At 47.5% G+C, this 24,027-nt stretch overlaps 1 protein-coding gene and 1 non-coding gene across 6 annotated transcripts in view; one reads left to right on the top strand and one right to left on the bottom strand.

The window, feature by feature from the left end:
- Nucleotides 1-24,027, bottom strand: part of AGBL1 (AGBL carboxypeptidase 1) — a 419,500-nt gene that overhangs the window by 321,117 nt on the left and 74,356 nt on the right. For all 5 annotated transcript variants that reach the window (XR_010794779.1, XM_066634750.1, XM_066634748.1 and 2 more), the window contains exons 7-10: nt 11,262-11,470; nt 6,254-6,419; nt 1,417-1,490; nt 344-460 (exon numbers count right to left, since the gene is read on the bottom strand). Coding sequence is in view for 4 of the 5 variants with exons in the window: in XM_066634750.1 (XP_066490847.1) it covers nt 344-460; nt 1,417-1,490; nt 6,254-6,419; nt 11,262-11,470 (566 nt within the window). In the remaining variant the exon portion in view is untranslated. The remainder of the gene's footprint in view (nt 1-343; nt 461-1,416; nt 1,491-6,253; nt 6,420-11,261; nt 11,471-24,027) is intronic.
- LOC136659587 (U6 spliceosomal RNA) lies at nt 19,381-19,487 on the top strand. Its single transcript, XR_010794856.1, has one exon. It is a non-coding gene; the product is annotated as a U6 spliceosomal RNA (small nuclear RNA).

A 24,027-nucleotide genomic window follows, 5' to 3' on the forward strand; every position in this document is an offset into this window, starting at 1 on the left:
CCAATTTTTTAAAAAAATGGTACCCATTTGCCAATCAAAGGAGTGGGGGGACGGACGTAAATCCATTTCTTTTTCCAATGCTACCAATTTATGTAATTCTGCATCTACAACAGCTTAATCACTCTTTTACAGGGTGCATTACCACTTGTGCATAGACACTAGTTCCAGTGTCCGGCCATGAACAATCCTAGCAGTCATCAACAAATTTAATAATGTGACTGATTTCACAGAAGCTGACCTTTCCATAGTAACAACAATAAGTTGTGATCTATGCAACCTGGCTCCTTGTATAAAGCCCTTTTTTTAGGATTAATAGATAAGTCGGGGCCCCAAATAGTCTCACCAGAGAGTTCCAGTGTAGTTCTGGACAGAAGGCCTTGTATTGGGCAAGTTCCGATTCTGGCCGGTCAAGTTCTGGTTTCGACATGAGTTTGTCAATGTCGGTCTCTAAGTCATCATCCTTTCAAAATAAGAGCAAGACAGGAAATTGAAGAAGGAAGGAAATTGCGTAAGAAGCCATCCCTTACATTGTCACCACCCCACAGTTTGGCTGAAACTTGCTCTGAAAGACTATTCCAAATTTCAAAGCAAAATCCAGAATCTCAGCCATCTCAGAGATGCCATTAGGGAAGGAGAAATGAATGTGTGCTCTCCTACAGTTCTCTGTAAGAATCGCAGGTGGCAGATGCCTGCTGTCTTAGAATGTGTTTGCGTACATCAGCCATTTTCAATCATTGTGCTATGGCACATTGGTGTGCCGTGAGTGGTCCACAGGTGTACCACAGGAGTTTGGGGGAAGGTAATTTATTAGTTGGTTCAGTGGGGGAAGTGAGCACCCCACCAGCAGCATGGTGTGCCTTGTCAATTGTAAAAAAGCTGATGGTGTGCCTTGACAATTTCAGTGCCTTGTCAGTGTGCCATGAGATGAAAGAGATTGAAAATCACTGGCGTACATCCTTCTATGCTTCTAATTAGCTTCTAGATTTTTTCCTGTGGATCCATCTTTGTTTCATTCTTATCCATGTGGGGATAAGGAAGCTCCTCTCTTCTCTGAAAAAAGTTCTCAAGCATTAATGCGTTAGGAGTGGATAACAGATGAGAAGTTGCACCTGCTGAAATTCCCTCTTCCAGACATCTCTCAAAGGCAGTGGTGTAGCTAATGAACCTGGCATCTCGGTTCAAATAAGATTCTGGTGCTCTCCCAAAGAGGCCCCACCCTGTTGCTGGAGGCTTTAAACATGGATTTCTGATTCCTTGTTTAAAGACTCCAGGAGTGCCCCCCACCAGCAGTGTGGAGCCCTGGGCAATTCCCTCTGACCCTATTAGCAATGCCACGGCTCAAAATACTATCCTCCTCTATCTAGACACTTTACAAATGGTGGATTGGTGGGGAAAAGTGTCCGAAAACATATTTACTTCCTCCTTATTTTCCACCTCCTCATTTTCTGAGTCCTTCTCAATTTCCTCTTCGCCATCCTCTTCACGATCATCTGGAAAAAGTTACATAGAAATAAGCAATTGGTTAATCAAAGCATGACCTAACCTGTCACTGCAAAGTCTATCCTGGGGGCAGCTGAGTCTGCTGAATTTCAGCATGTCGTGCAATGGTTCCAGGGGCACGTGATCCCTGCCAGGAAAAAACTGGTTTCTTTCAAACCTGCCTTCTAGTGTTTGAAACTATACAAGCAAATCCAACCTGAGAGAAGCAACCTGAGGAAATCAATGTTCCAGACAATGAGGTCACCAGGACAAGGGGCAAGATTGAACCTGGTCCGGATTTGAGGGGGTCCTCAGCAAGGCACTCTTCAGTGGGTTCACTCCTCTGTGGGTGGACCTCACTAAGATTCCTGCTGGAGGGGGGAGAGCTTCCCTAAGTGGCAGAAGTGAATCTTTTTGGCTCTTCTTGACAGCTCTTGGTTGGCAGCCATCTTTCCGCCCCTGACATCATTCCACAACACAGTGGGACATAAGCTGCAATCCTGAGAATGCTGACGGCCAAACTACATGTGAGATTTAAAGCATTATTTAGCCCCAACAGGCTAAATTGCATCAGGAACCCCATGGATTGGGGGTAATGTTTGTGGCAGCGTGTGTGTTCCTGCTACATTTCAAATCCGGATCAGGCCACCATATGAATCTCATTTCCGTGGTAAAAAGCAGCTGTACAGGAATGAGTTCTGGAATGGGGCTATGCCAGGGGAGCAAGATTTAAGCCTCCTAACCCACCTGCTACAGCACCAAAGCACAGAAGGCTCCAATAAGGCTCCTATTGGCTAATGAAATCCTGTTTAAACTGATCCCTGGGGGAAGGCCAACAGGAGCCGAGGGGCATCCGGTTCGGGACTCCTCATCCCTATGGGATGAGGATGGGGAGGTTAGAGAACAACAAGACAAAGGCAGAGTAGGAGAAGAAATTGGGAAAGGTAGCGTGATGGGATGTGATAGACGGTTTGGCACACTGAGAGGATGCGGGGACAAAGGAGTGAATAAGCAGCCCATCCTAGGGCATTCCGTGTACAAATGCTTTTATGCGAATGCCCGAAGTCTACGAGCAAAGGTGGGAGAACTGGAATGTCTGGTGACAAGGGAAAACATTGACATAGTGGGCATAACGGAAACCTGGTGGAATGCGGAGAATCAGTGGGATACCGCAATCCCGGGCTATAAACTCTACAGGAGGGACAGGCAGGGGCGTATTGGAGGTGGGGTGGCCCTTTATGTTAAGGAAGGGATAGAATCCAGCAAAGTAGAGATTGAAGGTGGGTCCGACTCCACTGTAGAATCTCTGTGGGTTAAATTACCAGGCTTGTGCAGCGATGTAATTCTGGGGGCGTGCTATCGTCCTCCAGACCAGAAATCGGATGGGGACCTTGAAATGAGGAAACAGATCAGGGAGGTGACAAGGAGGGACAGTGTTGTAATCATGGGGGACTTCAATTATCCTCATATTGACTGGGTCAATTTGTGTTCTGGTCACGATAAGGAAACTGGATTTCTTGACGTGCTAAATGACTGTGGCTTAGAGCAGCTAGTCACGGAGCCCACCAGAGGACAGGTGACTCTGGATTTAATATTGTGCGGTATGCAGGACCTGGTTAGAGATGTAAATGTTACTGAGCCATTGGGGAACAGTGATCATGCTGCGATCCGTTTTGACATGCACGTTGGGGGAAAAATACCAGGCAAATCTCTAACAAAAACCCTTGATTTCCGACGGGCAGACTTCCCCCAGATGAGGAGGCTGGTTAGAAGGAGGTTGAAAGGGAGGGTAAAAAGAGTCCAATCTCTACAGAGTGCATGGAGGCTGCTTAAAACAACAGTAACAGAGGCCCAGCAGAGGTGTATAACACAAAGAAAGAAGGGTTCCACTAAATCCAGGAGGGTGCCCGCATGGCTAACCAGCCAAGTTAGAGAGGCTGTGAAGGGCAAGGAAGCTTCCTTCCGTAAATGGAAGTCTTGCCCTAATGAGGAGAATAAAAAGGAACATAAACTGTGGCAAAAGAAATGTAGGAAGGTGATACGGGAGGTCAAGCGAGACTATGAGGAACGCATGGCCAGCAACATTAAGGGGAATAATAAAAGTTTCTTCAAATATGTTAGAAGCAGGAAACCCACCAGAGAAGCGGTTGGCCCTCTGGATGGTGAGGGAGGGAAAGGGGAGATAAAAGGAGACTTAGAGATGGCAGAGAAATTAAATGAGTTCTTTGCATCTGTCTTCACGGCAGAAGACCTCGGGCAGATACCGCTGCCCGAATGGCCCCTCCTGACCGAGGAGTTAAGTCAGATAGAGGTTAAAAGAGAAGATGTTTCAGACCTCATTGATAAATTAAAGATCAATAAGTCACCAGGCCCTGATGGCATCCACCCAAGAGTTATTAAGGAATTGAAGAATGAAGTTGCAGATCTCTTGACTAAGGTATGCAACTTGTCCCTCAAAACGGCCACAGTGCCAGAAGATTGGAGGATAGCAAATAATAATAATATAATAATATACAGTATTTATATACCGCCTTTCTTGGTCTTTATTCAAGACTTTATTCAAGGCGGTTTACACAGGCAGGCTTATTAAATCCACGCAGGGATTTTTACAAATTGAAAGAAGGTTCTCTCTTTCAAGAACCACCACATTCAAGATGTTACGCTCCGATCTGGTTTAACATTCTGGCCTCCATCCTCCCACGCTCCGAGCAGATGGAACAGCTCAGCTGCAGCTTGCCAGCTGCTTCAAGGTCGCACGGTGCCGGTGGCCTCGAACTGCCGACCTTGTGGATGTTAATCTTCAGGCAAATGGAGGCTCTACCCTCTAGACCAGACCTCCTGCCCACGCCTATTTTTAAAAAGGGAAAGAGGGGGGACCCGGGAAACTATAGGCCGGTCAGCCTAACATCCATACCGGGTAAGATGGTGGAATGCCTCATCAAAGATAGGATCTCAAAACACATAGATGAACAGGCCTTGCTGAGGGAGAGTCAGCATGGCTTCTGTAAGGGTAAGTCTTGCCTCACAAACCTTTTAGAATTCTTTGAAAAGGTCAACAGGCATGTGGATGCGGGAGAACCCATGGACATTATATATCTGGACTTTCAGAAGGTGTTTGACACGGTCCCTCACCAAAGGCTACTGAAAAAACTCCACAGTCAGGGAATTAGAGGACAGGTCCTCTCGTGGATTGAGAACTGGTTGAAGGCCAGGAAGCAGAGAGTGGGTGTCAATGGGCAATTTTCACAATGGAGAGAAGTGAAAAGCGGTGTGCCCCAAGGATCTGTCCTGGGACCGGTGCTTTTCAACCTCTTCATAAATGACCTGGAGACAGGGTTGAGCAGTGAAGTGGCTAAGTTTGCAGACGACACCAAACTTTTCCGAGTGGTGAAGACCAGAAGTGATTGTGAGGAGCTCCAGAAGGATCTCTCCAGACTGGCAGAATGGGCAGCAAAATGGCAGATGCGCTTCAGTGTCAGTAAGTGTAAAGTCATGCACATTGGGGCAAAAAATCAAAACTTTAGATATAGGCTGATGGGTTCTGAGCTGTCTGTGACAGATCAGGAGAGAGATCTTGGGGTGGTGGTGGACAGGTCGATGAAAGTGTCGACCCAATGTGCGGCGGCAGTGAAGAAGGCCAATTCTATGCTTGGGATCATTAGGAAGGGTATTGAGAACAAAACGGCTAGTATTATAATGCCGTTGTACAAATCGATGGTAAGGCCACACCTGGAGTATTGTGTCCAGTTCTGGTCGCCACATCTCAAAAAAGACATAGTGGAAATGGAAAAGGTGCAAAAGAGAGCGACTAAGATGATTACGGGGCTGGGACACCTTCCTTATGAGGAAAGGCTACGGCGTTTGGGCCACTTCAACCTAGAAAAGAGACGCCTGAGGGGGGACATGATTGAGACATACAAAATTATGCAGGGGATGGACAGAGTGGATAGGGAGATGCTCTTTACACTCCCACATAATACCAGAACCAGGGGACATCCACTAAAATTGAGTGTTGGGCGGGTTAGGACAGACAAAAGAAAATATTTCTTTACTCAGCGTGTGGTCGGTCTGTGGAACTCCTTGCCACAGGATGTGGTGCTGGCGTCTAGCCTAGACGCCTTTAAAAGGGGATTGGACAAGTTTCTGGAGGAAAAATCCATTACGGGGTACAAGCCATGATGTGTATGCGCAACCTCCTGATTTTAGAAATGGGTTATGTCAGAATGCCAGATGCAAGGGAGGGCACCAGGATGAGGTCTCTTGTTATCAGGTGTGCTCCCTGGGGCATTTGGTGGGCCGCTGTGAGATACAGGAAGCTGGACTAGATGGGCCTATGGCCTGATCCAGTGGGGCTGTTCTTATGTTTGTATGTTCTTATGTTTGTGTCTACTCGGAAGTAACTCCTGTTGAGTTCAATGAGACTTGTTCCTGTGTAAGTTGTATAGGATTACAGTCTTATAGCCCAATACTACCTAAATTCCCATGCAACAGTTCAGTGATGCTGGAGCAGATTCCACCATATCCTGAGGGGGGAGGGGATTTTTGGCTGCTGGGGGTTTCCTTGAGATAAGCCCCAGCAGCGACAATGGGTCAACCTGGACCTGCACCAGTGATATCATATTGATCTTCGTTGATGGGGCAGGCAGATCAGGACCAAGCAAGTGTCAGGATTCAGCATGCACCGCCACCATTCAACCTGCCTCCCTTCTGGGCCTAACCCGACTTCCTCCCCACCCTTGTCACTGCCCTATTCCAACACAGTGTAGCAATTTACCTTCAGGCCTGGGAGGTAGAGGTTGTGTTCTGGTGCTTCCAGGAATGGAGAAGGAGTAGGAGCTGCTAAGAGTAGCTGAAGGAAGAGGCATTTTTGGATAGGTTTTTCTCAGGATCTGAGTCACTGTGTTTACTATTGGATCCAAACTCTTGCTCCTCAGGCAGTCCTAGTACCAACAAAGAAGAGCATTGAAGCAGTTTATCCGCTTACAGTGATCCCACAAGCTTCCTTGCCCCTTGGCCACACACCAAGGACTGTACTGCACAATTCTAGGCATGGTCACTCAAAAGTAGATTGAACCAAGAATGGTGTAGGCTCTTTGCCTCTCACAGTTGAATTCTAGGCATTCCAGGAATAAGTCCCATTGTATTCAGTGGGGCTTACTCTCAGGAAGCATGCGTAGAATTGCATCCTCCGTGAATTAATATAAGATTATTTGGGGGGGGGGGTTGTTACTGATGTTTTCCCCCACACTGGTAAAACACCACACAAAAGGAATATTGTTTTGAGTATTTTTGCAGTGTTTCATCAATGCACACAAGTGCCCCGACACTTGGGTAAAACTCAGCACAATAATCTTGATGCAGCAGTGCCTATAATCGCGTCAAGTTTGCTCCTTTTTTGGAATGCAACATCAATGCGCTCATGCGAACAAGTAGGGTGGAGGGGGGAAGCTGTGAAGGAACTGGAAGCTGCCGTAAACTGTTGACGCACAGTGCTCTGTGCCCACAATCAGTTAGGAAAAAATACAAGTGAGAATTCCTAATTCAGGAACCCCAAACTCCAAAATGTGGGGAGATTTGTATGGGGAGAATTTCAGAATCTTCTTTTCAAGGAAGTTGTCAGTGAAACACATTCCAACATTCCCTTGCAGACATTCCTTGCAACATTTCCTTAAGAGTCCACTCCAGGGAACCAGGAGTCATCCACCTGTATGGCAAAGGCAGGATTCTCAAATGATTTTAAAAATCTGCAGCCTTCCTTCATCTTACAGGTACTGCCGCTGAAGCTCACATACTACAGACTCCAGGGAGGGACAAGCAGAATGGCAAAGCTATCCAATTTCTTCATCTTTAAGCCATGTGATGCCTAACTAAATAAGAATGCAATTGGTTTTTCATCCCCAATAAAGCCTTTTAATCCCTCCTAAATCTAAACAAAGGATGCCTAACTCAAGTGGCACAAGAGGACTGACCCTCTACTTATCAGCCGATATTAAAAGCCAGTTCCCAGGACTTTTGTCACACCCTTAAAATTCACACCACAAAAGGGGTCCTAGGAGGTGAGATACAAATGAAAGGCTGGGGCTATGCAGATCAACTTTATTTCTGTTCTCCATGGCTCCTTTTGAGTTCTATGGGACAAAGGCCACAGTCAGGGATATGGTTGAAGGTGAGAATCTAATCCATGTTCCAGACAATGAAGTCATCAGGAGCAGGGAAAAGATTAGGCCTGACAAGGGTCTGGTCCAGATTGGAGAGGGTCCTCATCAAGGTGCCCTCCAGTGGGCTCACTTCTCTATGGGTGAACCTCCCTAAGACTCCTGGGGTGGGGCTTCCCCAAGTGACAGAAGTGGGTCTCTTTGGCTCCTCTTGGTGGCTGCTGGCTGGCAGCCATCATTTTCACTCCAATTCCCCAGTTGGCATCATTCCACAACACAATGAGACATACGTATGGCCTTCACTGGTGGCTATGCCCTTTTCCCACAATGCCCTGGGATAATGCTACACTGGGAGCATGGTGGGGGAGATGCCAGCAAAATGGTAGAGGCGCCCATCCTCTCCAGGTAGCTCAAGGGCAGGTGTCAGTGGAAAGCCCAGCAAGGGTATGGGGATCCCAACAGTTGTTGAGCTGGTACTGGCCCCAATGTTAGAGGTGTTCCTGGATGCACCCCTTTCCATTCTCTACATCAGTGATTTTCAACCTTTTTTCATCTCATGGCACACTGACAAGGCATTAAAATTGTCAGTGCACACCTTCAGTTTTGTGACCATTGACAAAGCACCCCATGCTGCTGGTAGGGGGATCAAATCCCTCAATTGCCCTACTAATAAATGACCCTCCCACAAGTCCCACCTGCAGGCCATCTGGACACACCAATATGCTGTGGTACAGCAGTTGAAAAATCACTGCTGTACCTGAATGGCTGGCATTCATGGTGGGGGGTGTGTGTGTGATGACAATAAAAAATGGAGGGGTGGTGAGAAATTCACCCCACTAAAAGGGGGTGACCTAGTCTCTGTTGGAAGGGTTCTCCCCCTGGGAAATTAACGTGTCCCTGAAAACAATCACTAAACCCCAATGACTGGCTAATCCCATATTTGGGGGGGGGGAGTGTAAAGGGTGAGGAATATGGAGAGATTCCTGTAACAGGATTGCTAAACATCCTCAGGCAGGTTGCAAATGAGGAGGGGAAGGGGTGGGAGAGAGACAGAGGCTCCCTGCATGCCAACTCCAGCTGTTCTCTTCTTCCCTCCTATATGATTGAAGGACATTATAAGATTCAGTAAGATTTTGCAGGTGTCCTGTAGGGAGGCTGAAGGAGTCGGCTAATAAACCTGACAAGCTTACATGAGTCAGACACGGGAATCTTTGCACATATTTTTTTCCACTCTTCCTCTTGGGGAAAAGGAGAATTCCAATTGTGAGCCCTCGGGCTTTCAACAGGCATGTTTGATGGTGGTGTGGCAGTTTAAGAAAACAGAGTTGTTAATGTGCTTCTAGAGAGTTGGCGTGGTGTGCTGATTAGAGTGTTGGGTGAGGTCTTGGGTGACCTGGGTTCAAATCCCTGCTGAGCCACAAAACTAGAATAGGCTCTGCCTCTTAATCTACCCTCACAGGATTGGTGTGAGAAGAAGAGTGGAGAATTTTGCCTGGACTCTTGCAGGAAATGTGGAGTAATAATAAATGTGAGCAATAATAAATTTAAACTGTAGAATGATCTTGGCTACTACAGACCAGCTGCTACTGGCTCAGAGAAGCAGCATTTCAGATTTCAGTAGAGGTGAAAGGATTTCAATAAGTGGGGTGGCAATATTTTCAACAAGGTGTGAAAGCCTGTTGTGGTATATACTCAGGACCAATTGCTAAAAATCAGTGCCCTTTAAGACCCCTCTGGAATTAATGCATGAAGCAGCTACATAAGGGCAGGAGGTCTGGTCTAGAGGGTTGAGCCTCCGTTTGCCTGAAGATAACATCCGAAGGCTGCCAGTTCGAGGCCACCAGCACCGTGTGACCTTGAAGCAGCTGACAAGCTGCGCCGAGTTATTCCATCTGCTCTGAGCGTGGGAGGATGGAGGCCAGGATGGAGGCCATATCAGAACGAAACATCTGAAGTTGTAGCTCTTGAAAGATAGAGACTTCTTTCAATTGTAAAAATCCCTACGGGGATTTAAATTAGCCTGCCTACGTAAACCACCTTGAATAAAGTGTGAGGAGAAATCTGAGGACCTAGAAAGGCGGTATATAAATTACCTGTATTATTATTATTATTATTATTATTATTATTTATAAGTCACTGGCTTATGGAACTCATTGCCACAGGATGGGGTAATGGCCAATAGCTTCACTATTTTTACAAATTCATTGAGAAGGAGAGATTTATAAATGACTATCCCAGTGCAATCCGATGCATGTCTTACTCAGAAGTAAGTCCCGTTGTGTTCAATGGTTCTTACACTCAGGGAAGTACGTATATGATTCCAGCCTCAGTTGCGGTTGTTATGTGTGATCTCCATGTTCCAAGGCAGTATACCTCAGAACACCTGCCAATTTCATGTTCTGTTTACGGACATTCCTGAAGCATGTGGTTGAAGAAACAGGATCTGGTTTGGTGTGATCCAGCAGGGATCTTCTTATCTTCTTAATCCTTGTTGGAGTAAGTGTACTTGAGGCTGTTCATTAGACCAATAGTAATGCTATCAACAGCACAGTCAAAGAGAGCCAGGATTATAGTGGCTTGCAGTTGGACTTAGACCAGGAAGATCCAGGTTCACGGCCCTGCTGAGCCATGAAGCTTCAGGAGCTTTAGGGCCAGTCACTAACTCTCAGCCTCAGCTACCTCACAGAGTCATCGTGAGGACAAAAGGTGGGAAAGAATCATATATACCACCCTGAGCTCCTTGGAGCAGTGGCATCACTAGGGTTTGCACCACCTGATGCGGGAGGCTAGCATGTCACCCCTATGATGGACCTCCTCCCATACAGTGGGTGGGGCAACGCCCCAGGCGTGGACATGGTCATATACCATCACACCACCCCCGCTGGTTTTTTGGCTGTAACTTTTGATAGAATAGAGATACCTCAGCGCGGTTTCTTTCATTGCATTCTGCATGAAATTACACATTGATTGATATATAACACGATGGTATTATTCAAAAATACCAAGATTTTAAGAATTTTGGTGAGTAGTCACATACACCCCCATGCATATCACCTGCTGTGGCCCACAGTCCCCACACACCCCTAGAGATGCCACTGCCTTGGAGGAAGGGCAATATAACAATGTGAAAAATAGTTATCAACCCACTTTTCTTTTACTTTCTTTGTTTGTTTTGAAGCAAAGTGATTTATGTCTTTGGTGTGGGGATATGGGATCCAGTCCTCTTGAATTAGGAACATAACATAAGAACATAAGAACAGCCCCACTGGATCAGGCCATAGGCCCATCTAGTCCAGCTTCCTGTATCTCACAGTGGCCCACCAAATGCCCCAGGGAGCACACCAGATAACAAGAGACCTCATCCTGGTGCCCTCCCTTGCATCTGGCATCTGACATAACCCATTTCTAAAATCAGGAGGTGGCGCATACACATCATGGCTTGTACCCCGTAATGGATTTTTCCTCCAGAAACTTGTCCAATCCCCTTTTAAAGGCATCCAGGCCAGTCGCCATCACCACATCCTGTGGCAAAGAGTTCCACAGACCATTCCACAGACCAATAATTGTTTACAAAAAAAATTATTTGGTTGTGTCGAAGATCAGGGGACCGAGCATGACTTTGGTTACCTGAGCTGTCTTGAAGAGAGCCTCTATGCCACGAGAAAGCAGGAAACATTCCCTGCCGGACCGCACATTGGTGATATGCTTGAGGCACAGCAAGAGACCCCTCCGGATGGGGATGTAACTGTCAGAGGTGTCGTGGCGATGCCAGTCGTCGTACAGCCGGAGCAGTTGACCCACACGGCCCCGGTTCACGGCTCGCCGGCTGTTAGACTCTGAAAGCAAAGGGCAAAGAGAAACTTACCAGCTGTTTGGCAAAATTTCTCCATGTGGACACGCTTTGATAATCACACATACAAACATACATTCTCATTCACGTCTGCCCAGCTTGCAGGCTTCTTGGCAGTCTGCCGCGTGCTGGACTAGAGGGACCATTGGTTCTGATGGTTTTATCTGCAGCACCGTGGCTAAGAAATTGGACTGCAAAACAGACCCCTCTTCCAGTGCTGTAGGAGATACACCCCCTGTCAGCCTCGGCTCCCCAGAAGCAACATGGAGACAACAATACTGACCTTACAGGGTTGTCAAAAGGATTGCACCAGGATAACACATGAAATGTGCTTTGCGCGCTCAAAGATGCTGAAAGTTCTTCTGCTTGGTGCAACGGCAGCTCGATCTGAAATGCTGAAACTGCCTGAGACCATCTTGGGTCTGCTACCTCTGCACTCCAAAAAACTAAAACCCAAACATTCTCCATGCGCCTCTTGCACTGCTGTGAAACCCGGAAGTCCTGCATTTCCGGGGTTCACAGCAGTGCAAGAGGAGCAAGGTAAGGAGGAGGATGGCCTGCTGTGGCTTGAGCAAGTGAGAAGCGGATCACTGAGGCTTACAACAGCAGCAGGTTGGAGGGAGGCGGCAGTAGCAGGCTCCAGGTGAAAGGCATCCCAGATCCACTCCCCCCCCCTTAGGTCCCTTGCAAACTGCTGTTGATGCAGCCCACACCAGGTGGCCTCACGGATGGACAGGCAGTGGTTCCAAGCTGCCAACAATGGAGAAAATGCAAAACCCATTGGAGAAGTTCACTTTTCAGTTTTCACAGGCAATGCGTTGCCAAAGCACATTTGTCTGCTTCTGTATTGGCTTCCTTCCTGCATCCCTCTTTCAACTGGTCATTATCATCCAAGTCAGATGTCTGAAGCCAGAAGGACAGCCAAAGCACAAGAGAAGCATGCACTCCGTAAAGCCAGAGCTGCAAATGCTGCAACAGTGGTGCCTACACATGTCTGCCCCACACGTGGCAGAACATTCCGTGCCCGCATCGGCCTTATTAGTCACCTGCGGACACACCGTGGACAGTCCACAACCCGTTAGACATCAAGGTCTTCTTCGAAAACGATGGACGAACATCATCATCATCCAAGTACCCAGTTAGTTTTGGCACCCATTTTGCTTGTGGTTTGAGTGCATCAAAGATTTTTGCAGTCACAAATCTGTGCAATTACCTAGTCGTTCCTTCGCACATGAATCCTGGTCAAGATCAGGCTGCATCCATGCGGTTGTTATATGAAAACTGACACAAATGGAGGACAAATGTTGAGAACCACCAATGCAGAGTGCGGTGATGTCAAAATTGAATGAACATGCAGTTGTTTTGAGAAAAGCGACATAGATTTTACTATGTCCACCTTGAATGGAATTGCAGATTCTTTCTGAATTCCGCCTTCCTTTTGTCTCAACAGCAGGCACCACCAACGCACTTTAGCCTTCAGCACCCCAGGTGGCTCACGCGGTCCCACATCGACCAATGAGGCGGTGCCTGGCGATGGAAGCGCACTCGCATGCTGAGGGTCTTTTTCTGAAAAGGTCAGCCTCATCGGACGCTCTCAGGGACCGAGTCAGAGGCCAGCAAGCTCAGCTGCTTGCAAGACAATCATCAGAAGCTATTTGTGGCTTGTTGGGACTGCATGTGGAAGACTATTGGACTCCGAGCCTTTCTGGAATTATCAAATTAACCCACTGGTACAGGGATAAGATTGACACCAGCTCCATTTGTTAAAGGAGGCCCTGCTTCAAAGAGGATCAATGCATGTAAGAACATAAGAACATCCCCACTGGATCAGGCCATAGGCCCATCTAGTCCAGCTTCCTGTATCTCACAGTGGCCCACCAAATGCCCCAGGGAGCACACAAGACAACAAGAGACCTGCATCCCTATGTGTTTCTCTATGTGTTTTTGTCTATATGCCCTCCCTATGTGTTGCAGAGATCCACCACTAAATGCAGGGCTTTTGTAGATGCAGCCCCACAGCTGTGCCCCACAGTCCTGTCCTATTGCAGAATTATTCCTTCTCGCTTTCGTTTAGAAAGGCTTTCCAAACCAGACCTGGAGGATCAATCCATGTATGGATTTTTCTTTGACTGGCTGTTTTTTCTATCTAAACAAAAATAGTGCTATTTTATCCTAGTTCTATTATTATTTTATTCAACGGTTGCTTTTATACCGGTTGTTAGTCTGATCAGCCAGGGGCAGCTCAAAAGTGAGGTGATGGTTGTGGCTCACATTGAATGGGGAGCTGCAGGGAGTTGCGAAAAGACCACAGTCAGCTTTAAGCCAATTGGACCAAGGGAGGCTCTGCAGTAGGGTAAAAAATGAAAAATAAAATCAATATTTTCACTAAATCATTTCCCAGGTACTCTGCACAGTTTGTTTACTTGTAGCACTACATGCCTGCAATTTTATTTTAAAATGTGCTTATATCCATCTGATCCATTAACTCACACACACTTTTTAAGCGCACATTTTGATTGCTTCCTGTTCTACCACAGAGATATCAAGTCTATGATCATTCTTATTTGTATCTCTGAGTTTCTACAGGCCTTAGCTGTGAGTTTGGGGTCCTGCAAAACATGTTTTCAATTGGGTCCCACAGCTCCAAAGGCCAGCCCTGAAAAAAAGACTCGTGTACTTCTAATCCTGAGTCCACTGTCGCCTCCCTACAGCCTGCCACAGGCAGAACTACTCTCTGATCCTTCTGATTTGCTAAAAGTAAGCTAAAAGCAAGTGGGAAGCAAATTGGAAGGAAGGAAGCCTGCCACCTACCACCTTCCCTTTCTCCTTCTTCACAGTCTGGCTGCCTCCATTCCTTCTGCTCAGTGGCACCTTCTTCAAGGGCGCTCCTTCAACATCGGTGACAGCCAGACTGAGAAGCCACAAGAGCCTCCTTCTCTGGGAGAACCTGGAAGTGAGATTGTGACATGACATCCAGGTTCTCCCAGAGGAAGAGGTGTTTGTGGTGATGCCTTTCTGGTCTGGCTGCCACCCCCAGTTACATAAGAACATAAGAACAGCCCCACTGGATCAGGCCATAGGCCCGTCTAATCCAGCTTCCTGTATCTCACAGCGGCCCACCAAATGCCCCAGGGAGCACACCAGATAACAAGAGACCTCATCCTGGTGCCCTCCCTTGCATCTGGCATCTGACATAACCCATTTCTAAAATCAGGAGGTTGCGCATACACATCATGGCTTGTACCCCATAATGGATTTTTCCTCCAGAAACTTGTCCAATCCCCTTTTAAAGGCGTCTAGGCTAGACGCCAGCACCACATCCTGTGGCAAGGAGTTCCACAAACCAACCACATGCTGAGTAAAGAAATATTTTCTTTTGTCTGTCCTAACTCGCCCAACACTCAACTTTAGTGGATGTCCCCTGGTTCTGGTATTATGTGAGAGTGTAAAGAGCATCTCCCTATCCACTCTGTCCATCCCCTGCATAATTTCCTTCTCCTGTAGAGGCTCCTGCTTGAAGGCAGCATCTCTTCAAGTGGCAGAATGGGAGACAGCAGCCAGACCAAGAAGTCACCACCACCACTACCATCAGTGCCGCCTCCTCCAGGAGAACATGAAAGTGACATCAAACTGTCACATGACATTGTGGCATACACAACTGGATGCCACCCCTGGCTCTGAGTACCAAGCAAGGAAGCAAAGGCCAGGCTTTGTCAGCCCAGAGGTTTCATACCACCTGCTGATCACAGAGGCCAATGATTCATGCTCGTCCCCTCTTCTTGTACTTGTCAAAAGCTCTGAAGCTTGAGCATCCAAAGTCCCAGGTAGCTTCCCAAGCCTAATCCCTGACTTCATGAAGTGCCTGTTTGGACATTTAAATCCCTGACTACATTCTGAGTTGTAGGGCATTTTAAAGGCAGTCGAGACAAGGAGACAAGTTATCCCACTCATCTCAACCTGAGGGGGGCCCAAAGTGCCTGCAGGAGTGCTTAAGAAGGTGGTTGCACCAGATTCCTTGCTTGATTTGTTTTTTGGGTCTCTTCCATCAGGAGCTTGCACTGATGCTCAAGACAAAGCCAAATATGGCTAAGGGAGCTCAGTGGTTGGAGCTCCCAGCATCTTTCTCTTTTGCAGAAAGCAGGTGATTTTTGCAAGGACCTTGATCTGGACTATGGAGATGGAGGAAGGGTATTTTACCCAGTCCTTTTCCATTGTCCAGCTTAAAAATGGCCTGAGATTGACCTCTGTTGTCTATACACCTGAGACAGGAGAAAAAAACTGGAGAAAACAGGGTCATTTGGGTACAAGTTGCAAGCCCACCCCCAGAATAGCTTACAGACTGGAAAAATGTACAGGCAGAGATCTGGGAACAGGTCTACATCATCCCACATGATTTTTTTTTTTGCCTGCTTTCCAAGCTGCATCCCACATGGAACTGCATCCAAAGCTATCATTTTATCATAATGACTACTTAGGCAGTGCTACGTGTCTAAGCTGGCATACACGGTTTCCTGGAAAGGAGAACTGCTGTTATTGAAAAGAATTGAAGACAACAGTTTAAGCGAGGGAGAACGTGTTGTTGTGATTGAATATGTCAATTGTTATTTGGCTGACATTTCCACTCTGACGTCTTGCCATTTCTTACCATCCTGATTCTGACACGCTGAGCTCCTGCTGTGATGTTGAGGTGTCACTGTGATTCCCCTTGGGGGAAACAAGAAAACCATTCTGTCTTCAGATGGTTTGACTCCTACTGGTTCAGGTTCCTCCTCTTGTCATCTCCAGCTCTGCCTTCCCAGACAGCTGCGCAGAAGAATCTGGTTGGTGAAGGAGAAGATCCTCCGGAGTGCACAAGCGGTCCCCAAACCCGAAATCCAAAATGAGTGTGGATGAGAATGAAATGGCAAAATCCAGCAGCCAGACATGCGGTAGCACCATCAGAGATCACATCCCTGATAGCTTATGGTTTATCTCAGCAGGAGCATTTGGACGTACACCAGGCTGTCCCTCTGTTAGCCCTGGTGGCTCTTTTTTCTGTAGCACAGTGATTCTCAGCCTTTTTCATTTCTCGGCACACTGAAGTCACCAAAATTTTCAGGGCACATCATCGGTTTTTGACAATTGACAAGGTGTGCCATTCTGCCAGTGGGGGGCTCACCCCCATGGCTCTACTAATACGCAAATTACACTCCCCCCAAATCCCACTGCGCACCTGCAGACCATTTGCAGCACAGCAGCACAGTGGTTGAAAATAGCTGCTGTGGCACATGTTAACATTTCTTCACTATATACATATCATGTCCAATTATGACCCTAAAGACCAAGAGATTACAGCAGCGAAGAATCACACGGATAAATGCCTTGCGCTAACTGAAAAGAAGCTTTTTACATGGGGCTGGGTGGTGGGTGAGGGGATTGGTAAATACATCAGTTCCTGATCCAGTAGCAGGGAGCTGGTGTTATGTTAAGAACATAAGAACAGCCCCACTGGATCAGGCCATAGGCCCATCTAGTCCAGCTTCCTGTTTCTCACAGCAGTCCACCAAATGCCCCAGGGAGCACACCAGATAACAAGAGACCTGCATCCTGGTGCCCTCCCTTGCATCTGGCATTCTGACATAGCCCATTTCTAAAATCAGGAGGTTGCACATACACATAATGGCTTGTAACCTGTAATGGATTTTTCCTCCAGAAACCTGTCCAAGGGCAGCTAAGAGAATGAGCTGTGACTCAGAACATCCCAAGTCAAATCTGTCATGAGCTTACCATGTGGCCCTATGGAAGACCCTCCCTCTCAGTTATAATATTAGGGTAATAACACAACTGACACTGCTGTGGAATGGATCTTGACACCAAGATTGTACATGTGAAGCATATTCAGTGCAACAGCACGGCATTATTAAGAAGAGCCCTGCCCACTCAAAACACGGCATGTGATTGCTGGACGGCTTTCCGTCCCACACCTCCCTGATTGTTGCTTCTGCTGTGGGAACGGGACAGGAGATTGCTGGAACTGGCCTCTTTAAACTACTTGCGGCTATTTCCCCCCCCCCCTCAAACAAGCAGTGCCATTGCTTCCCTCTTCAAGAAACCAGTGCCAGCAGCAAATGCCTCCGAGATCAGCTCCAGCCCATTAATTTCCTTTAAAAGGTGCACAAGTGTGTAATGCTGGGGTATGCTGATAGTCAGCAGTGACAAATATGACCAACATTAGATTAAAATAACTAGCCGATAAACAAATTACTCCCTAAAAATAAATATTGTATTACGAGCTTCAGGAAGCTGGCATAGTTACAGTAAGAGTGCCATCATGTGGAACCAGATGAACACAAACTGGAAGGGAAGAGAGGATTGGAGCCTCTTGGAGAGGGTGGGGGGGAGGGAAGGCAAGCAACAAACACTCTGTGAGTTCAACAGCACTTGGAATGAGTCAGACGTCAGACACGACTTTTTAAATTGCAGTCATTCCTTTATTTTTGAGTCTATATATTTGATGTGCAATATGATCCTGGGCATATTTGTTCAAAAATATGTCCCACTCAGAAACAAATGCCCCTTCACCCGGCGAGCGAGCATAGGAACGAAGATCAGTTTGCTTAATTTATCCCCGTCACAATATAAAAACAGCAAAATACCTCTAAAAATAGTTTAAATATTCACGTGCCAGACTAAAACACAGTCAGCTGCGCAATGAGCGGCATCAATATTGAATGGCAGGCTTACAAATGTATACAAAAATGATATTCAGTTGAGCTGACCAAAAGGCTGGCCAGTCTTCCTAACATGTTACTTATAAAGCGTGCATGGGGTTATGGGCTGGAGAAAAGAGATATGACCACGTGGTACAACTCTTGCTAGACTGTTGGCCCAGTCGTGCAGGCTGCTTATGCTGCCAAAACAAAACTTCGGGCAGTATAAACAACTTTATGGCTGTCACCAATGTGATGGCAGTGGCATAGCTATAGGGGGTGCAAAGCACCAAGTTTTACAGAGAGCCTCACCACGGCATGCAATTGCCCCTCACTCTCCCTTTTGGAGCCATTCCAGGTGGTGGGTGCAAAACAGAGACATACACCTCTGTTTTGCACCCACGCCCAGAATGGCTCCAAAGGGGAGGGGGAGAGGCTGCTTGCAGGCCACAATGAGGCTCCCTGCAAAACCTGGTGCCTATGCCACTGTGTGACAGCACCAGTGAATGTGGACTATGCCACTTCAAGTGGTCAGAGGCCAAGTCAGTGCAACAATGGACAGCAAATGCCCACCTCCAATGGTCAGACCGTGCAGAAGTGGGGTGAAGGTGAAGGGCAGGGTGGAGGGTGGATTGGGCCCAGGAAAAATGTGGGTTCAGTGCCTATGCGCCCGCTGAATCCTAGCCCCCTTCCCGGGCTTGATCCGTCTTCACCAGTCAATGATATCACTGGTGCAGGTCCAAGCTGACCCATGGTGGTAGCAGGGGCTTCCCCTAAGGAGGCCTCAACTTCAAAACAGAACCCAGAAGGATTTTTCAGCTACTGTGCTCCACTCTCTCGCAGTACACCTGTGGACCTTTCACAGCACACCAATGTGCCGCAACACACCTGTTGAAAATTGCTGTGTACTCAGTACTGTGTACTCAGATTAGAGGCATTTTTGCAGGGTCTGAAGTGGAGGCTTTCCCAAAATTTTAACTGAGAACTTTTCAGTCAACAGTCAACAAAACCTTTATTAGGCATAAACATTTGGTAGGTGAGGACTCTGTACAGAAATCGTAGAGAGAGTATAAACCTAAGTACTGTAGTACACAAATATATGTATATGTGCACACCTATGTGTACACACAGATACATTACATTTTACAAACAAACATGAATTATTTAAAAGACAGAAACAATCAGTTACTCTGTGGATCTTGCCAGAATGCTCGCTTCGGCAGCACATATACTAAAATTGGAATGATACAGAGAAGATTAGCATGGCCCCTGCGCAAGGATGACACGCAAATTCGTGAAGCGTTCCTGAGAACTTTTGCCAAGGATTGAACTTGGGTCATTCCCTTCACAAAACATGCGCTCTCCAAGTGAAGGAAGGGCCTCCCCCACCAATTCCACTTTGGTATTTGTGTCCAACAAAGACACTTGGATACGTTTCTCTCCTCTCGGCTTCCTTTTGGTCTTTCCTTATTTTTGTCAAGCCTCAAAGCACAGAAGCTAATATTGACTTGCCTTCTGGGTCAAGAACGGCAATGTCAGGCCTTGCTTCTGACAATTGGTTGGCAGTGGGGGAAAAAAATGCCGCAGCAGGTCTGGCAGTGGGGGGAGACACACTTCTGGAATGTTCTGCCACACAGGCAGTTATCCCAGCAGCAGGTGCGCCAATGTCACATCAACACTACTGGAGGCCGCGCAATATTCACCGGGCCACGCTAGCCCTTTGTTCCGTTCTGATTGCTTCCCATCTGAACTTGGAATTTCTGTTTGGTCCCTGCTGGCTTCTGTGGTGGTTCAACTAAGCCTGGCACTGAATGGAAGTGGAAATAATGACAAACGCTTTTTCTGTTGTGGGGCCTGATGGAAGCCACTCAACTTGAGGGTGATACTATTCAGAGCCAGGCATGCAGAGGTCATTCTGTGCCCAGCAATTGGAATGAGAGAAAGCAAAACAAGGATGAAACACCAAAAGGGGGGTGGAGAGGGGGAAAAATGCTCCAATGGTCTCTGTTGACCAAGAATAGTCCCTATTTCCCGGTAAATTCTAGTGGCTGCTTTATCTTTTGCAGAGAGGGGGGCATCTGGGGGACACCTTTTAAAACTCTACAGGAGTTGCCATTCTTTCACACACACACCCCAGCTTTACAGCACTTTCACGACACTCTTCGACCGGCGCAAGGGACTTGCACTGGCCAAGGGCGCCCTCAGGATTGCGCCCTCAAACATTCATCTCCCTATATTTCAACAAGCTTGCAAACTGCAGGAGATCAGCTCTTTGCAGAGCAGTTAGCTTCTATCTGCTCTTGGAATAGCCTCAGAGCTTGAGGCAATTTGTTCTTTCCATCCCCCATGTTTTCATTGGAGGCTCAGCAGGACCCACCAGAAATCAGGTCCCAACCAACAAAGTGAGTACCGACCCACAGTTTGAGAAACACTGGTCTAGTCTCACTGGCAGCAACTCTGGTCCAAGCAAGAGGCTTTGCTGTAGTCTTTCCTGCCTAGGGTCCTTGCCAACTGCAAGGATGCCTGGACTGAACCTGGAACCTTCTGCAGGAGTGCTAGACAGCCCCTTTTCTTAGATCTTCACCCGGCATGCTCCAATTTCAGTTTCAGGTTGAAATTAACCATTTCACTAGGGCAAGATGCTTCCCTTCCAAATAAAACCATGAACCCACAGATCCATCAAAGTTAAGCACACTTAAATCCATTGACTTCAACAGGGGACCAAAACACATTCTTCATCTCTCCCAATGAAATATAGGGGGTTCACTTCAGCTGGCTTAGATTCTTAGATGGTGCAAATATCCTTTTTTTCCCCATTCAGTTGTGTCATTGCTTAAGTTTTCCCTGGCCACTGCTACTTCTTCATCTTACCTGGATTAGCCACATGGGTGACACCATGCAGTGTCACACCGTGCAATGAATAAGGTGATGTCACAATGCAGCACAGTCAATCAGATCTGGCCACATGATGAGATCCCTGAAGGGAAGCAGGGCAACTTAAAGTGGTGCAAAAGAATAAGGGCATAAACCTAACCTGTGCCAATACAGCCAGGCCACAGTGGCCTGCGTTGTATCCAGTGCAGATTGAGAGGCTTCTGGAGGTCATCTTGAGGTAAGGAGATATTTTTCCCCTTACCCCATGTCAAGCCCCAGCCTGCCCTATGGGGTTACTTGGATCTCTGCCCGCAATTTAGGTGACACAAATCCAAGCTGCCTGTGTAAGGCCGCCAGGCCTGGGAGTAGGGGTTAGGATACGAGCGCCGCCAATTCCGCACCCTTCCCAGGCCTAATCCCCTGTTCCACTCTCTCTCGCCCAGGAATACCTCTCTCCTCACCCCTGGATCACCCTCCCACCACTTCTGTAATTAGTCTGTGGAACTCCTTGCCACAGGATGTGGTGATGGCTTCTGGCCTAGATGCCTTTAAAAGGGGATTGGACTGATTTCTGGAGGAAAAATCCATCACTGGTTACAAGCCTGTATGTGCAACATCCTGGTTTTAGAAGTAGGCTCTCTCAGAACTCCAGGTGCAAGGGAGTGGCAACAAGGGTCTCTTATTGTCTTGTGTGCTCCCTGAGGCATCTGGTGGGCCACTGTGAGATACAGGAAGCAGGACTAGGTGGGCTTTCGGCCTGATCCAGCAGAGCTCATCTTATGTTTCTATCTTCCCCACCTCCCTGTGCTTCCTGGTACAAACCTATGGTCCTTGGCCAGCACAGGGACTGGATCTGACTTGGGCAACTCGCAAGTTGGCGCAAATGTGGTCAAATGCCTGTGCTGTCTCAAGTACAGGTTTGAATCGGGCTGACCTTTTCTAGTTTTGCAAGGATTGCTGGAAAGGGGAGACCGTCTGTGGCAGTGTTCATGAAAAAGTATCATCCCCTTGGCCCAGCTCGACCACTCAGACTTCTTTGAACTGGAACTCCTATAAGAATCCAGCAAAAGAAAGACTTACACTGCATGCTGTGATTTCTCTTTTTCCACCCCCGTCCTCTGGTTTGTGAATCAGACCTTTTCTAAGCTCTAATTCTGCCTTGGAAAAAGTGAAGGTTAGTTCCCGACTCAGTGGCTTGATCACCTCCCTTATTAAGATTTAGCGTTTGAATCAGGAGGTGTTTCCTTGTAGCAATAATTTGACCTTTAAGTCTGGACACCAAGGTTAATGCCAGAGTATTATTTGCAAACTGAGAACTTGAAGTGCCGCTTCCGAAAGCTTCAATTTTTCGCAAATGCATTCATTCCTCATGCTCGTGAATGGGGGGGGGGGTGTGATTGGGACAGTGGGGAGGGAGGGAAGGGAAGGGGAGGCGATCATGGGTGAGAGAGGGAAAGGACAATATGGCACTGTGATTTATTGTCGGGAAGATTTCTGCAATGCTGGAGCACTCTTTCTTAATCAAAGCTTTATTAAATTCTGGTAATAAAAGGCTAAGTGTTTTTAGATGGGAGAGAAGCATAATAGGATACTATAACATTCGCTTCAAGAACATTCATTCCGAGCTTGCGTGCGCTCCTGCAAGAGGCCTTTCCTTCTGTGAGATGCCTGAAGACTGGGTGCAGACTGTCACTGCCCACTGTGAACAAAGGCTGATATCAAAGTCGAGGATCGTCCATGAGGCTGACTGAGGCTGCAATCCTATGCACACTTTCCTGGGAGTAAGCCCCACTGAATTCAATGGGGCTTACTTCCGAGTAGACATGCATAGGATCGGGCTGTGAGTCAGTTGCCTCAGGTAGCAGACTTCAAAACCGTGTAAGTTGCCTCAGTTTAGCCCCATCTCTTCCTCCGTCCCCCGGATAAGAAAAGGAAGAAGGGTGAAAGGCAGAAGAGGAAGTATGGAGAAGAGAGTGATGGGTTATATCAGCCATTTTCAACCCATGTGCCGTGGCACACTGGTGTGCCGTGAATGGTCTGCAGGTTTGCCGCAAGAGTTTGGGGAGGGTCATTTATTAGTAGAGCCGCTGGGGAATGTGAGCCCCCCACCAACAGCACGGTGTGCCTTGTCAATAATCAAAAAACTGATGGTGTGCCTTGACAATTTTAGCACCTTGTCAGTGTGCCACAAGACAAAAAAGGTTGAAAATCACTGGGGCATATTGTCCCTTTTCTCACCGCCACACTTCCTTTCCTGTTTCAGTCCCTTCTTTGTTTTCCAACCCAGGGTGCAGGAAGAGGCACAGCCCTCTCTTCTAGGCCCTGATGGCAGAGACAGGGGTCGGTGCACTGCCTGGCAAGGGGTGTTGCATTTGATGCATTTGCCACAAAAGAAGATGCATGCTGTCTCAAGGGCCAAAAGAACTTGCACTATCCCTGGCTGCCATTCAGGTCTGCAGCTGGCTTTAAGACACACATGGCGGTTCTCCATGGAATACAAGGAGCTGCCCCTCCCCTAGAAAGACCTGCAGGTGTCTCCTCAGGGAATGTGCTGAACCTCCCTGAGAAACATCATTGATTTAATTGAACCTTGCATGACTCCCCTTGACAATTCTCTGATGTCTCTCCTTAGAAAAAACTCTGATATCAGACTTTTCCCAAATGTTGGGGCTGTCCAAAATATCAGGAATGTGCAGAAGCCCCCCTGAGAAACCTCATTTAACTCACTCAGGTCCCAATCCTAACGCCCTCAGTGCCAGTGCTCCTTGGTCAGTTCCAACTCCAGCCATTGACAAAGTGCCATAAAGCACTTTTGTGCCAGCGCTGAGGACACAGCGCTGGTGGTGAGCTCAACACCCATTGGTGCTGGGCTTCCACACCTGGAGCAGCGTTAAGCGTCTCTGCCAGCCTAAACAGGGGGGAAGGAGGAGGAGGGGAGGATCGGGCCCAGGAGGGGGGTGGGGATGGTGGCAGACTCTGC

This window comes from Tiliqua scincoides, chromosome 8 (genome assembly GCF_035046505.1).
Source record: "Tiliqua scincoides isolate rTilSci1 chromosome 8, rTilSci1.hap2, whole genome shotgun sequence".
NCBI classification, from domain to species: Eukaryota; Metazoa; Chordata; class Lepidosauria; order Squamata; family Scincidae; genus Tiliqua; species Tiliqua scincoides.